Source organism: Hipposideros armiger, unplaced genomic scaffold (assembly GCF_001890085.2).
Source record: "Hipposideros armiger isolate ML-2016 unplaced genomic scaffold, ASM189008v1 scaffold_478, whole genome shotgun sequence".
In the NCBI taxonomy this organism is placed as follows: domain Eukaryota; kingdom Metazoa; phylum Chordata; class Mammalia; order Chiroptera; family Hipposideridae; genus Hipposideros; species Hipposideros armiger.
Genome location: NW_017731828.1, coordinates 1209711 through 1223773, shown reverse-complemented (window position 1 = coordinate 1223773; position 14063 = coordinate 1209711). Strand labels below are relative to the sequence as shown.

Sequence of the window (14063 nt, the reverse complement as noted above, 5' to 3'; positions counted from 1 at the left end):
TGTTTCTGTTACTGTATTTATGCTTTTCTCTACCCTCACCATGCATAACTAGCTCAGTATCTTACACACAGGAGTTATACACACACACACACACACACACACACACAGACACACACACGTTGAATTTAACTAAAATATGCCAAAGCCATCTCTCAGGTGCTGACAATGTTATCTTTCCTCATCTGGGTGCTAGATACACAGATGTGTTCAGTTTGTGAAACTCATCAATGAATGTCTACTTAAGAATATGTGTACTTTTTTGCATGTACATTTTACTTTACTAGAAAAATTTTTCCAGTGACATCACTTCGAGGTTGCACTTCCAATCTTTATAAGGCAGTGCAGGAAAGAGCATTGTGGGACCAGAGCCATGCTGATGCAGATGAAGCATGTGCTCTCAAAACATTAAATCCCTTGGCCATGGCGGGTAGGAGAGGGGAGCGTTAGGACTGACAGCTTTCTAGAATGAGGCTTTCTAGGGACTGAGGTTCACCAGAGCGCTTGGATTGTGGACTCACCATTGGGATACCAAAAAGGTTGAACTCAAGCATGCCGGGGATGGACCATCGGAGGTCATTCCAGGTGGCCGCATTATCTCCTAACCAATGGGCTGCAAACTTGCCTGATCCCGCGAAGGTGGAACGGGTTACAATGAAGCTTCTCTTGCTAGGAAACACAGTCTTGACGGCCCTAGAAAGAGAGAGAGACTCAGGAGTGCTTGTGTGACCTTAGTGGGTCTCAGCCTAGGGACATATGCTGAGGTCCTCAAAAGTTAATGCCCCATTCTTCTCGCCTAGCTCTCTGCCAGTAGGGTTGGAATTACTGTTGGGAGCAGACTACGCCATTAGGTATATTTATGTTTTGTTGTGTTTTATGTACATCCATAACTCCATAATTTCCAAAGTAGCCTTGAAAAGTCTAGTAACTAGAGGCATACCATTTTTATGGAACAAAAGGTGAAGTATACATATCCGTAGCTGTCTGTGTATACATCTTCCACATCACAGGATTTCAGACATATGCAAATAATGAACTTATGAACCCCCTCTTGGAACTTAAATTCTTGTTTAAGTAGAAACACTTTGATCACAACTTTGTAATAAGAAGAGACATTTTAAAATTATATATGTATGTGTGGGCTTTTATAAGTAAATATAAATATACATCATCTATATATTTTTAAAATTATTATAATAGAAGTCTCTCATATACTTAAAAATGTTTGCTCTATGATGTTTTCAACAACTTTCAAGAAGGTTAACATTACACCATGACGTTGCTAACTAATGAATGCAGTTTTGGTCTGGCTTCTTGCTGTCACAGTTACCGTGAGTGGGGTAAACTGTCAGTACCTTTTCCTCACTACAGAATTTGAGTCCACTCACAAAGGCAGACACAGCACAGCAGGAGGGTGCTGAGCCAGCATCTAAAACCCCAAAGCACATGAGGCCTGAGTTACCTAACCCTCCATCCTCCAGTGTGGCCAAGAGCAAATATACGGTTCTAGGACTCATGCAGGAATGGGCTTAAATTTTGCTTTTACAATTTATTAACTGTTTGACTTTGATCAAGTTACTTCTTTCCTTCCTCCAACCTTCCATTTAGTCATTTATTCATTCATCCTTCCATTTCGTGCATCCCACAAATATTAGTTGGATTCCTTCTTCCCTATGTGCTAGGTAGTTTCTTCATGCATTCAATAATCACCATACTTAATTTACAGAGCTCCGGCACCTAGCATCTAGCAAGATCAATAACTGGACACGTATTGAGGCCATAGCAATAGTATCCTTACTCTGCGGTGGCGATGGCCATGGAGTAGCCGTAGAGATTGTGGACATCATACTGCTTGCCCCAGTGCTGCACGGCATCCATGCAGAGGGTCTTGCAGAACAGGTGCCCATCCAGGACTCCTGGGAAAAGAGGGCTCAGGCAGTGAGCTCTTAAGAGGCATATTCCCTGCTCCTGGGCTGCCAGAGGACCGGAAACGGTGGCACCCTGCGCAAACGTTTACTGTGGCCCTCCTGTAAATGATCATACAGCTTCCCCACTGTCAGAGGGTTATATACTCTGATATATAAAGAAATGGTGTGGACTCATACACCTTCTCCCCGCGGGGCACTCAGGTGACCAGAGGAAGCATTTAGAAGCAAGAAGACCCAGTTAGACTTGAGAGTCAATCTGAATTCTTCAAACTGAGCTAAGTTAAGTGGCTCAAAAGGAGAAGTATTAGGTGAAAGTGGAAATCAGCGGTTCTCAACCTTTCACAGGGGTCGCCTAAGACCATCGGAAAACACATAGTTTCGATGGTCTTAGGAACTGAGACACCGCTCCTCTATCCATCTCCAGGCCCACATGCAGAAACGCCCACATACGAGTACCCGGCGACCCCTGTGAAAGGGCCGTTCGACCCCCAAAGGGGTTGCGACCCACAGGCTGAGAACCGCTGGTGTAAATGAATTTCTCTCCATTGACCCGATATTATAAAGGATGATTGCCCAATCTCTCTTTCACTCATCGATTCTTTTCTGCCCCCACTGCACCATTCTGGTTCAGATCCTAATCACCTTTGGATATTAACTATTGTAAAAGTTCCTTAATGGCTAATTGATTCCTGATCTATTGATTTTCTAATTCCTACTGCACATTAACACCAGATTAATATTTCCCCAAACCATTTGACTATCATATTTCCCTCTTAATAGCTTCTCTCACCAAAAGAGTAAAGTGTGAACTGTTTAGCCTTCTATCCAAGTCCCTCAACATTTGATTTTGACCCACCTGCCCCATTTTCCTGTTCTCCCACTAGACTGGAAGTCTTCATAAGATACTATAATTCCAGCAGCTCATTCCTTTCTTAATCAAGATACAATTTGTCTGTGAGCCTATAGCTTTTTTCAGACTAGAATAAATGCTGGGATTTCAGGGCCACACCCTGATAACACTGTTTAAAAGTCCAGTCTGAGCTCACTTGTATCATATTCACTGACTTTGACTTTGACCTCCCAAGCCATGGGTTTCATCCTATGGTTCAGGTCTGTTCTTCACACTCTTGAAATCACCAAACTTGACGCTCATCTGAAGACCAAGCCTGGTTATGTGGTCTCTTTCTAGCCAGCTCTGACCTGTGGGGGTATACTCTAGAGCAACACAGACTAATCACTAGCTTCTGGTTTTTGCACCATATCTTCCCTTTCTAGGACCTTCCCTTAGAAACAGCTCAGGCTGTAGGTAAAAGAACTAGATTGCCCCCTTTTGAATTGATGCCTCATTTAGGAAAGCATGGAACGTTTTGATTTTCTTTCCTGGTTGTCTTTATATATTTCCCACATTCTCCTTTCCCTATGCACACTTATGTACAAACGCCTTTGCCACGTTGTTCATATCTATCCTTATGAATTTCAAATACCGAATATACAATGCTACTTTAATCAGACTAATGACCAAGACTTACTGGGAGTGAATGGGGGATAATTTAGGTTGCTTGTGGAACATCCTGAAACAGAGCCATCAACGAAGTTGGAGACCTCATTCATATCCTACAAAATAAAGAGCAAAAACTATTAAGAAAAAAATAACATGTCCCCTTACATTGTACTAATGGTATATTTATTCTTTTTGAGGAGTCAGAAAAATGATTCCAGATACTTCTGTTTTAGAGAGGTTCTTATGTACAAGGAGAGAAACAGGTGTTCCTGTCTCCTCTATGCATTGAAGGTTTCATGGAGATTCTTAAAAATCACTTCAAAATTGCACATGTCTGTAATCACTGAAAATGAAAAATTCCCAAACACATTAGGTGAAAAAACATTTTCAATTTATATGATTTCATATATATCAACTTATTCATTCTCTGTATATCCAAATATAATCATAAATACACACACATAAATACTTATACATATAAAAACATACATATACACAGAGAGAGTGAGCAAGTAAACATGTGCCAACAGCTTTGCAAATGTGTGGGGGGGTCCTGGAAGATACCAAAATATTGATATCAGGTAGATGTTTTTTTGTTTGTTTGTTTGTTTTTAGCTGAGCCATCCTGCCACCTGTTGGCAGCTCAGCTCAGGCTGGGCATTGAACCGCTGTTGCTCAGAGCTCAAACTCTTGAGCGAGCTCTTAACCAACTTAGCCACTCGGCCGGCCCTAGATGTTTTTAATTCATATCATTTTAGAGGGTTTTGCTTTCATATTTTTAGCTCTCTGTATTGTTTGAATTTTCTACATTTCTCTTCTAAATAGAAAAAAGTTCAACTCTAGAGCTCCTTAAATTTTGCTGAACATTTGTTGCTTTGCATCTGTTTCATTTGATAATATAGAGACATTTGTCTTTGTTGCAGCGACCGTTTTGCACTCAAAGCACCTGGGCACTCTAGCTCTGATCGGTTTGTCTGACGTGTCCAAATGAAAGAGCCCTGAACTGGCAACCGGACAATTCGTGTACCTTGTGACAAAGTAAGGAGTATGTGACCTAGTTTCACTTCAGCTCATTCATTTGTAAAAGAAGTGGTGGACTGGGAAAAAAACAGATTACTTCCAACGATAACAATCTGATTTTGATTCTAAACTACATGTTTTGGTAAGATTATCTGAATAGTAAGATAGGGAATTTGAACAGCAAGGAGACAAAAAAATCATGACCACAGAAGAAACGCACAACTTTAACATAGACAATGAAAACATTCAAATTGTTGAAGATTTTGCTTACCAATTCAATTCAAATGGAGACTGCAGCCAAGAAATCAAAAGCAGGCTGATAGTCGGAAAGGCAACCATGGAAGAATTAGGGAAGATCATCAAGAGCGCAGATGAGTCATTAGAGACCAAGGCTAAGGTCATCCACACCTCCTAGTCCCAATTACTATGCATGGAGGAGAAAGTTGGACAGTGAAGAAGGCGGATAGGAAAAGACTTGAAGTCTGGTGTCGAAGAAGAGCTCTACAGATACCCTGGACCACCAGGAACAAACAAGTGGGTCTCAGAGCAAATTCAGCCTGAAACATCGCTGGAGGCAAAACTGAGCCAACTGAAGCTGTCCTGCTTCGGGCACCTCATGAGAAGGCGGGGTTCTTGGGGAAAGAGCAATGCTGAGTAACGTAGAAGGCAGCAGGAAAGAGAAGACCAAGCACGAACTGGACTGACTCCACACAAGAAGCCACAGGCATGAGTCTGCAGGAGCTGAGCAGGGCTGTGAGGATGGGACAGGGTGGACGTCACTCATCCATAGGGCCGCCGGGAGCCAGAGCCAACTCAACGGCATGGAACATGCACACACACAACGTAGGGAATATTTAGAATGATTGCTATACTCATTTCCCCCTCCTCCTCTTCCCCCAGTGTTCCATGATTCAGTGACATAGATACACATAGTCTATTAGTCACCTAATAATCAAAATGTTAAGAACTCACAATCCAGATTCCATCAAACTCCACTTGATTGTGAAAAAGCTTAAATTCATTTGCCCACCAAACAGCACACCTGGGGTTGGTGTAATCAGGAAACACAGTTTTTCCAGGCCAGACCTGCGGGAGAAAAAGAAAAAGGCTGATTGGAGTAAACCAAATGAATATAGAGTAAAGTAGAGTACTTTGCAAAGAAATTCCTAATATGATCACGGGAACAGAGGTGTCAGGCACAGGTCCTTCTCAGTTAGGGATGGGAAGAGCTCCAAATACTTAGAATAAGTGTCAGGAGGAATCAAACAGACACTTGAGGAAAAACTTATTTTTAAAAATTGGCTAAATTCTTGCTACTTTGCAGCTCTGGTTCACCTTTCCCTCTCACTTTCTCTACTCCAAATTTGAGGCATGATAAATGATGGCAAGTACTACAGACATTTCAGCCGGCCCATTGCAAGCTGTGGGTTCCGATGTCAATTACTCTTCTCTATTCCTTTCCTGTCCGCTTTTCATCAGACACTATGTGTTCAGGTGAGCAGAGGTATAAGAAGTAAACCAGCAGATTACACCTTCATGGAAACCAAGGGCAGATAAAGGTTTGAGAAAGAAGTGGTCAAACTTGTCAAATACTACAGAGAAATTGAGTGAGAGAGGAATGAAATGGTTCCATTGGAAGTAGTTCCACAGGAGGTAACTGGTGTCATTTGCCAAGGCAGTGTTGGTGGAGTGATGGGGCAAGAAAGTAGACTGCAGTCAGCTGATGAGTGAATGGGAGGTGAGGAAGCGTTTATTCAGTACGGAGGCTGCTGTTTAAAGGGACTTGACTATGAAAGGAATGTAAGAGTGAGGATGGCTGGTTAAGTACTTGCGGATGAAAGAACAGGGACAGTTTATCCCTAGCATATACTCATACAAGGCATCTGAAAATGTAAAACAAAACAACCTCCGCCAGCCACCCCCCCTCCCCTGTTAAGTTACCTCCCCAACAAGTGGAGTCACTCCATCTGAAGCATTCACCCATATCTTCATGTCTGAACCCCTGTCATAGGGGCCATAGGGGTTGCTTGGGGAAGACTTGTTGGAGATAGCTGGATCCTAAGAAGGGAAAAAAATACAATGAAGGACCTCGCTCTAAGCTAGAGGCAGTGAAAGGAGACTGGGAATTGGGGGACGAAGGATGGGGACGGGGGGTGTAATGACAAGGAAGAGCAAGCACCTGATTTCAGGGGGCAAGCACATACCACAATGATGACCAATTTCTGTCCGTTATTGTGTAACTCCTTAGCAAAGTCAGGAAAGCCTTTAAAATCTACTGGGTTGTAAGTGAAGTCCTTCCTCTCATCCATATAATCAATATCAGCATGCTGAACGTCCTGAAAGAATACACCAAGTCCACAATTTATCACCTAGGAATTTCCGTTAAAACGAGTCAGTTGTTGTTATTGCTTATGACACACGCTGACTCTATGCTGGGCTCTAACCAGGGTTCTCCATCAGCCCCTGGCATTCGAGGGCTTCTTTTCCATGGTAATTTCAAAGCAAATGACCCACTGTTTCCCCGAAGGCCTCACCCCACCCCTGGAATCAGTGAAACGGCAGCATCCTACTTGCTGCCTGGACCCTGGCGTTAAAAAACCAGTCTAACAAACAAACCACAGCAATTCCAACAAATCATTAAAGCTATCAAATACATATCCATCCCTAAATCCTACCCCCACCACAGATAAAGGGGGAAGGGGCTGTCTTCTCCACTTCTTCTACCTCATTTTACTACCCCACATTTTGTTTTGTTGCTTCCCTTCTCCTTCATGTCTTCTTTGACGATGAACCTTTCCTAATTTTACCTATATGAAAATCATGGAGCCCAGAAGGAAATGACTTTTGCTCTAGGACCTAGTTGTCTGCCTCCAACGGAACGGGATGGGAGACAAGAGGAAAATTCCTGAGCCTACTGGGCTTTTCCCCTTTGCATGTTTTATAAAACCTCACTCCCCATTACACAATAGAAACGTTCCAATTTAGACTAAGGATAGAATGACCTAAGTAAGCAAATAGTCGACTTTCTTCATCATTTCTCTATCAGTGTGCATATAAAGGACCTGACTAGCCCTCTAAAAAAAAAAATGTAGCCATTGAAAACAAAAATATTTTATTACGTGTATGTACCATTTTCTTTTGCTCACTTAAACTAGGGGAAGAAAAGCCTTGAGAACGCAAATAAAGATGCATTATGTACAATGTAATGAATACAGTGAGCATGAGAAAATTTTACTGATAAGATATGTGATAAGAAAAAAACAGACAAACACAGATTGCCTCCTAGCCCCATCATTGTGGTCTCTAAGTATGATTTCCTACTAAAAGGAGACAGATTCTTGAAGGAATGGCTGTCCCAACAAAAAAAGTGTAGTGCTCTGAATAGATAAACATCTTTTTATTGCATATTTTTAAAAAACTCGGTGGGGAAAAAATAAAGAATGAAAAAACAAAAACAAACAAACAAAAAGAAAAAACTCAGTGGGGAGAAAGCATAAAAAGTTATTCTTATTTCCAACAGAACTCTTATTTTAGGAGGATTTTGTTTGTTTGTTTGTTTTGTTTTTGTTAAGGAGAGTGCAGCTCAAAGTGGCCCATGCGGGGATCGAACCAGTAACCTTGGTGTTACTAGCAAAACACTCTGCCCAACTGAGCTAACTGGCCACCCCCAAGATTTTTTAAAGGCCTTACGTAAGGGAGCTGTGCTGCCCGGTTTCTCTCCACAACCTGCTTCATGTTATCTAGGGTTCCATAGTCATAACGACTGAGATGAAATCCAAGTGTCCAGTATGCGGGCAGGGCTGGCCGTCCAATGAGCTAAAAGAAATAATGTGGAGTAAAAGTTAGAAATACCCGATTTTTAATAAAACTTTTTCTAAGCATGGATTTGGAGCCACAGAACAGACTCCATTTCCCAACATTTCACTAATGTGAGAATGCTAATCTATTTTCCCAGGCTCTTTATAAATTTCTGAGGGCTGGGTCAATTTGTCATAGCAGATATACCGTAGCTACTTCTAACAGCAGATTTGCATGAGTCCCACTTGTCTATGAAATTTGCTTTTCTGTGTGCTAGTTAGGATTTCCACAGTCGTAGTCAATAATCATACGTTTACCTCTAGATACTCTTGAACAACTTGCTCTGGAGTATTTCCCAAGAACACATAGAAGTCGAGAATGCCCCCGGTGGTGCGGTAAGTGACAGCTGGTGTGGGCTGGAGGACGACGTCTGGAAAGATTAAAAATGAAGAAAAGAAAAATAAGAACTTTATTCTAGAGTGATAATCACCAGGTTTTAGACCAGAGCATCACGGTTCATCTGGACATGAGGAAAGTGATCCCAAAAGCCTCAGGTTTTGCATACAAAGGAACAAACTCTGAAGTTCAAAGTCCACCCTCACAGCCCACGAGAGTCCCCACAGTCGTTCGGTGACAGATTTTGATAATTGGTGACTGCAGTGTCTTAATTCCTGTGTCAGGGCTCAGGTTCTCATGAAAAAGCAACCAGTTTCCTGAAGGGGTCCAGAGTAAGCCGTTGTGGCATAAAAATTATTTTAAGCTGAAGACAGTTGAGTTTCTGAAATCCCTTATCAGCCTAAAAGCAGAGCCTCCCAAAGGAACTCAGTTGTCATAAACCACCTCTCCGGACCAACTGTAATCTCCTCTGAGACAATAAGTTGGCATCAAATCTGAACAGACATTGTCTGTTCTCCTAAGGGCTCCTTTATCTTTCCAAAACGTCATTTGTTTTCCCCTAAGTTTCCCCCTACGTGCCTTTTATCCCTCCCTCCTCCTCTAAAAAATCATTTTTTGTATCACAAGTGCCTTTCTCTGCCTCCCATTTACCTATTAGGACGGTATATAAGCCCCAAATTCTAACCATTGTTTTGAGTTACTCGTCACTGAGCACTCTTGTGTGCACACATGTTGTGTGTGTCAATAAACTCTGTCTTTCCTCTTGCAGACCCGTCCATTGTCAGTTTGAGTCACAGGCCCCAAAATACTGAACCTAAAGGGTAGAGCAAAAATGTTTCTTCTTTGACATCACGACTACAGAGCATGCTGCTCCCACCCTACACCCCACCATTACTGCAGGAATATAACCCAACTAGACAGACTGAGGTACTAGCCTCGTTAAAAAAAGTCAGAGATTATATTATCAATTGAAACTCTAAGCCCCAATCACAGTTCTCAGAGGTGAAGTCTCCCCGTAGCCTTGGTTTGCAATTAGGGGTAAAAAGCCTCAGGGTTTACTGAAATGTAATCTTTGGTCACAGGCACAGTTCACACCGAGTATCTAGGACGCTGTGGGTCTGACTTGACTCCTTTTCTGGTTCCTTTCAACTACCTGAAACTGTACAATCTTTGTATCATCTCAGTCTGTTCTGAGACTCCTAGGGATCTCAGAATCATCTAAGATTCTACTAGGTATCTAAGAACCATCTTAGATTACCTATAGTGATTCTCAAACAATCTGTGGTGAAGGATCAGATCTTAGTTTTTAAATGTCCAATTCTTTGCAAACTGATACTTTTGCAAGATAACATGAAAATGAATGACTAGAAGAGGGTTCATGCTTGGATGCTACGGCAATGCTTACTCTCAATGTCTATACTCATCTTACTGTACACCTGCAACAGTTCGGGGACCATCTGTGGGCCACGCTCCCAGTAGCACGGATCTACTCCCTTGATTCTCAGTTGAGAAGAGGGTGGGGATTAATATCCTGTGCCCACCATCCACCCTGGGAGATTCAGATACATCTCTTCCCCTGTGGTGACTGAGTCATTGCCACTGAGATCTGCTGTCAACGGTACAAGCAGAAAAAAGTTGAGAATCATTGATCTAGTCTAAAGCCTTAAAAGATGGGAAGCTAGCTCCTTTTTAGAATTCTATGATGATATGCTTTTGGGTCTTAACCAGTCTGATCTTACTCTGCATGACCCTTGCCACCCCACTTGACCTTGCTACCTTTGGAGTGTCTGAATATAAGTCACTGCTCAGTTATAGCTCCCTGGGTAGGCCGAGTGACTGTCATCATTGGGCCCAGGGCAATTGGCTGTTTCCTACCCCTTTTCTGGATGAAAGTCTAAGGAAGGAGAAGAAATAATTAGTAGAAATTGTCTCAGTAGATTACAGGAAAGGGCTAGCTGTCTTAACTCGGTAATAGAAAATATTCCAATAGGGGCAACCAGATTCAGGAAAATCATAAGCTGGGAGAGAAACCCCTACTCATGGCTACCATGGGTCAACAGGTAACGAAGTACGGGTGGAACAGTCAGAAAACACACGAGGCCCTAAGCGATGGCTCAGCCATTCCTAAAGGGCTCCATTCCTTGTATCATAGTGCAGCACAAAAGGGACTCAAAATTGCTCTTGTGCATTTTTTTATGAATATTCTTTAGTCCTTTACCCATGGCATTGCTGTTCATCAGAAACACTCCAAAGGATAATCCACTAGCATCTTCAAGGCACAGGAAGAATGTCTGTGCCCCATACAAGTTAGTTCCATCCTGCGGAAAGATAGTTAAAAGCCACAAGGTTACAATCTAATAGTCTAAACTCCACTTGGGCAGAAATAACTTAGACACTCGGTATTGATCTTGTGACTAGTTGACAGGGAACTCATGGGTTAAGAATACAAATAAATTTTTAAAATATAATGTCTATATTTGGTTGATGTTACCCAAGTGAACTAGTGTCCCCTTGTTGAATGAGCCAGCTATGACCATTTATCTAGAAGGAAAGTGAGCGCTCGTGACATCTATTAGATGCGGGAGAACATGATTTTTGAAATTATAGTGCAAAAACGCTCTCCTCTCAAAGTAACTTGTCTTAACCTGACCTAGCCCCATCTGCAAAAGCTCCATCGAGCCATCTATGAGTCAGGCACCTTCCTAACGTGCAACTAGATGCAGCTCTACTTGACATATCTGGTCTTCTCGTCTTCCCAATAGCAGACGTTTGAACTTGAGCTGGTCGTCTAGGCTTTAGAACAGTACAATAGTTCTCAACCAGGGCTAAATCCTAGCCCGATGGAAACAGAATTCCTGGGGATGGAAGCAAGCACTGATGGTTTGTTAAATTTGCCCAGGTGATTCTGATGTGTAGTCAGGGCTGAGAATCACTGCTCTAGAACATTTCACAAAATTTAGTGTGCATATAAATTACATGGAAATCTTAGTTAAATGTGGATTCTAATTTAGGGGTGCGAGAGAGAGCCGAGAGCCTACATTTCTTACACGGTGGTGCCCAAGCTGCACAATTCAAGTAGTGAGCACCTGGGGCTCCTTATAAAATAACCATCACCAGAAACTCGCAGCTGAGCTGCTCTGACTCAATGTCTTTTCTGGTTTTCTGGTTTTCTAGGCAGGCTATGAATTAGATCTTATCTCTATTACTTACAAACTTTTTTCCCCCCATTGAGGATTTGTTTTGCTTTTCTGAGCCTCAGTTTCCTTATCTGTTTAAATGGGATAAATTATACTTATTTTTTTCAGAGTTCTTTTGGCAAATAGAGATAAAAATAGTCAATACATTATTCCTACGATCTTTTTCCATCCAGCCACTAATTCTGCTTAGGCAGGAAAGCAGCTGACCCAGACCTGTATTGCTGAACCTAGAAAATGCCTCTGCTTTGGGTTTTAGCCATCAAAACAAAACAAAAAAAGAAAACAATAAGAACACTATTCTTTCACTGCCCTAAACATTCTTCACACAGAGAAGGATGAACACAGTATTTTAGTTGATATGTTATGCTATGTTGCTAACAAACCTGATAAGTTGGTGACTTACAAAGGTCAACCTAAAATATGGAGAGTATAACAAACATTGTGTAGAGTCAATATTAGTCATGTTTTCTCCAGAACTAGTTAGTTCAAAAGGAAAATATAATGAAAAGTAGCTGACATTTACTGACCACTTTCTATGTGGCACAGGCTCTCCTAGAGACTCTATACATATAAATTTATTTAATTCCCATGATGACCCAATGAGGCAAGTATACTGCCCCCATTGTATAGATGAGGAACTGAAGACACAGAGAGGTACCCTGCCCAGAATGGCATAACTGGCGACTAGCAGCGCCAGAGTTCAGACCCAGACACCCTCCCCCCCCGCCCTAGAATCTCACTCTTAACCATTATACTGTACTGCGAGGAGTGACCTTCAAGGATGAGGCTAGGACAGTGGAAAGGGGCCCTTCTGAAAGCTTACCCCATTGGGGGTTGTGTCCCTGGCAAATATGGGCCAGGTCTTCCAGTTCATATCATGGCGGTACTGCTGGTGCACGTGTTCTCCCAGACCATACACGTTAGCACTTGGCAGTCGGAAGGAGAACTGCAGGAACTGATCAGCAAACAGGAGGGGCCCGATACTTGAGTCCAACCTAGACACAGATGGAAGATACAAGGACAAGTGGACAAGTGGAGTGGTAGGACACACCTGCTTAGAAAAGTGGCCTTCACGTGTCAGTGACTCAATACTCCCTATGTAATCGGCCCCGTTTGCCCTCCTGTGACATTTCTCCATGGACGCCAAGCAATCAGGAGCTCTTGAAGGTGGGTGCCATGTGGCGCATTTCTTAGATTTGTCCCCTAGACACCCTACTATATGACTAGAATACTATTCATACATTATAGGTGATGTCCCATAAATAGTTGCTGATGGCTAGGTGGTTAAGGGAATGGAGAAAGGAAGGGGGAAATGAAGAGGAAAAAATGATCAAACAGAAAGGAAAAGAGAAAAAGGCCACAGCCCAGTGCCTGGTGTATAATAAATGCTTAGTAATAACAAAACAAAAACAACAACAAAAAAGAGATAATGAGGAAGAAAGGCAGAGAAAAAAAGAATCCATTTGAAAGTGGAGATCTGGTCACCAAGCTTCAGGAATATTGCTGAAATGCACCCTTTGTCAGGCTTGCAAACCTCCCTCCCTTCCTACTCTCACCCCCGGTTAGGGGTTTCCAAAACTTACAGAACGACACTGTTGCTTTCTCTCCTCACTTTGATGCTGAATGGCTGTGGGGAGACCTCAACTTTATAGGTCAAGGGAGAAGCAGCATCTCCTTGGAAGGCTTGGACATGTTCATGGGGCACTTCGTACCTGTCCTTCTTTGAGTCAGTTAACTGTCCAGAGAGAGGAAGGGGAAGAAAGCTGAAATGAAAACATCTCCGTTTTTCCAAAATGAAAGCATTCCCACCAACACCAGTGCTTCCCAATGGCTCATGGTACTGGAACGCGGGCGCTGATCCAAATGGCGTTAGGTCTAAGGTATGTGTATGGACACGTATATTACCAGATGTTGAATCTGTGGGCGTGTGTTAAGTCTTTAGGTAGAAATATACACTCCAAGTCTGCAGGGATGGACCATCTCTAGGATTTTCAAAGCTGTCATAATTATTTTTTTTCTCCTCTCTACTACATTTCACGTGGTGTTAAAGGCAAACAAATGAAAGCCAAAGCTCACCAGTCAACTCCATAATATATATGTAGGAAGTTATCCCACTCAAGGAAGGCTATAGGTGCCTGCAACACACATGTGCTGACTCGGAAGCGTGGCAGTAGAGAAACACACCTCCGTTAGCAAAATTTCCTATTTTGTAGTGACTGCAGTCAT

At 42.4% G+C, this 14063-nt stretch overlaps 1 protein-coding gene across 6 annotated transcripts in view; it reads right to left on the bottom strand.

Moving 5' to 3' along the window:
* Nucleotides 1-14063, bottom strand: part of MGAM (maltase-glucoamylase) — a 105102-nt gene that overhangs the window by 38251 nt on the left and 52788 nt on the right. For all 6 annotated transcript variants that reach the window (XM_019666787.1, XM_019666785.1, XM_019666788.1 and 3 more), the window contains 11 exons: nt 13421-13572; nt 12661-12832; nt 10859-10958; nt 8562-8674; nt 8137-8262; nt 6651-6782; nt 6388-6504; nt 5419-5532; nt 3455-3539; nt 1796-1913; nt 519-690 (listed from right to left, as the gene is read on the bottom strand). In XM_019666787.1, coding sequence (XP_019522332.1) covers nt 519-690; nt 1796-1913; nt 3455-3539; nt 5419-5532; nt 6388-6504; nt 6651-6782; nt 8137-8262; nt 8562-8674; nt 10859-10958; nt 12661-12832; nt 13421-13572 — 1401 coding nt within the window. The remainder of the gene's footprint in view (nt 1-518; nt 691-1795; nt 1914-3454; nt 3540-5418; nt 5533-6387; nt 6505-6650; nt 6783-8136; nt 8263-8561; nt 8675-10858; nt 10959-12660; nt 12833-13420; nt 13573-14063) is intronic.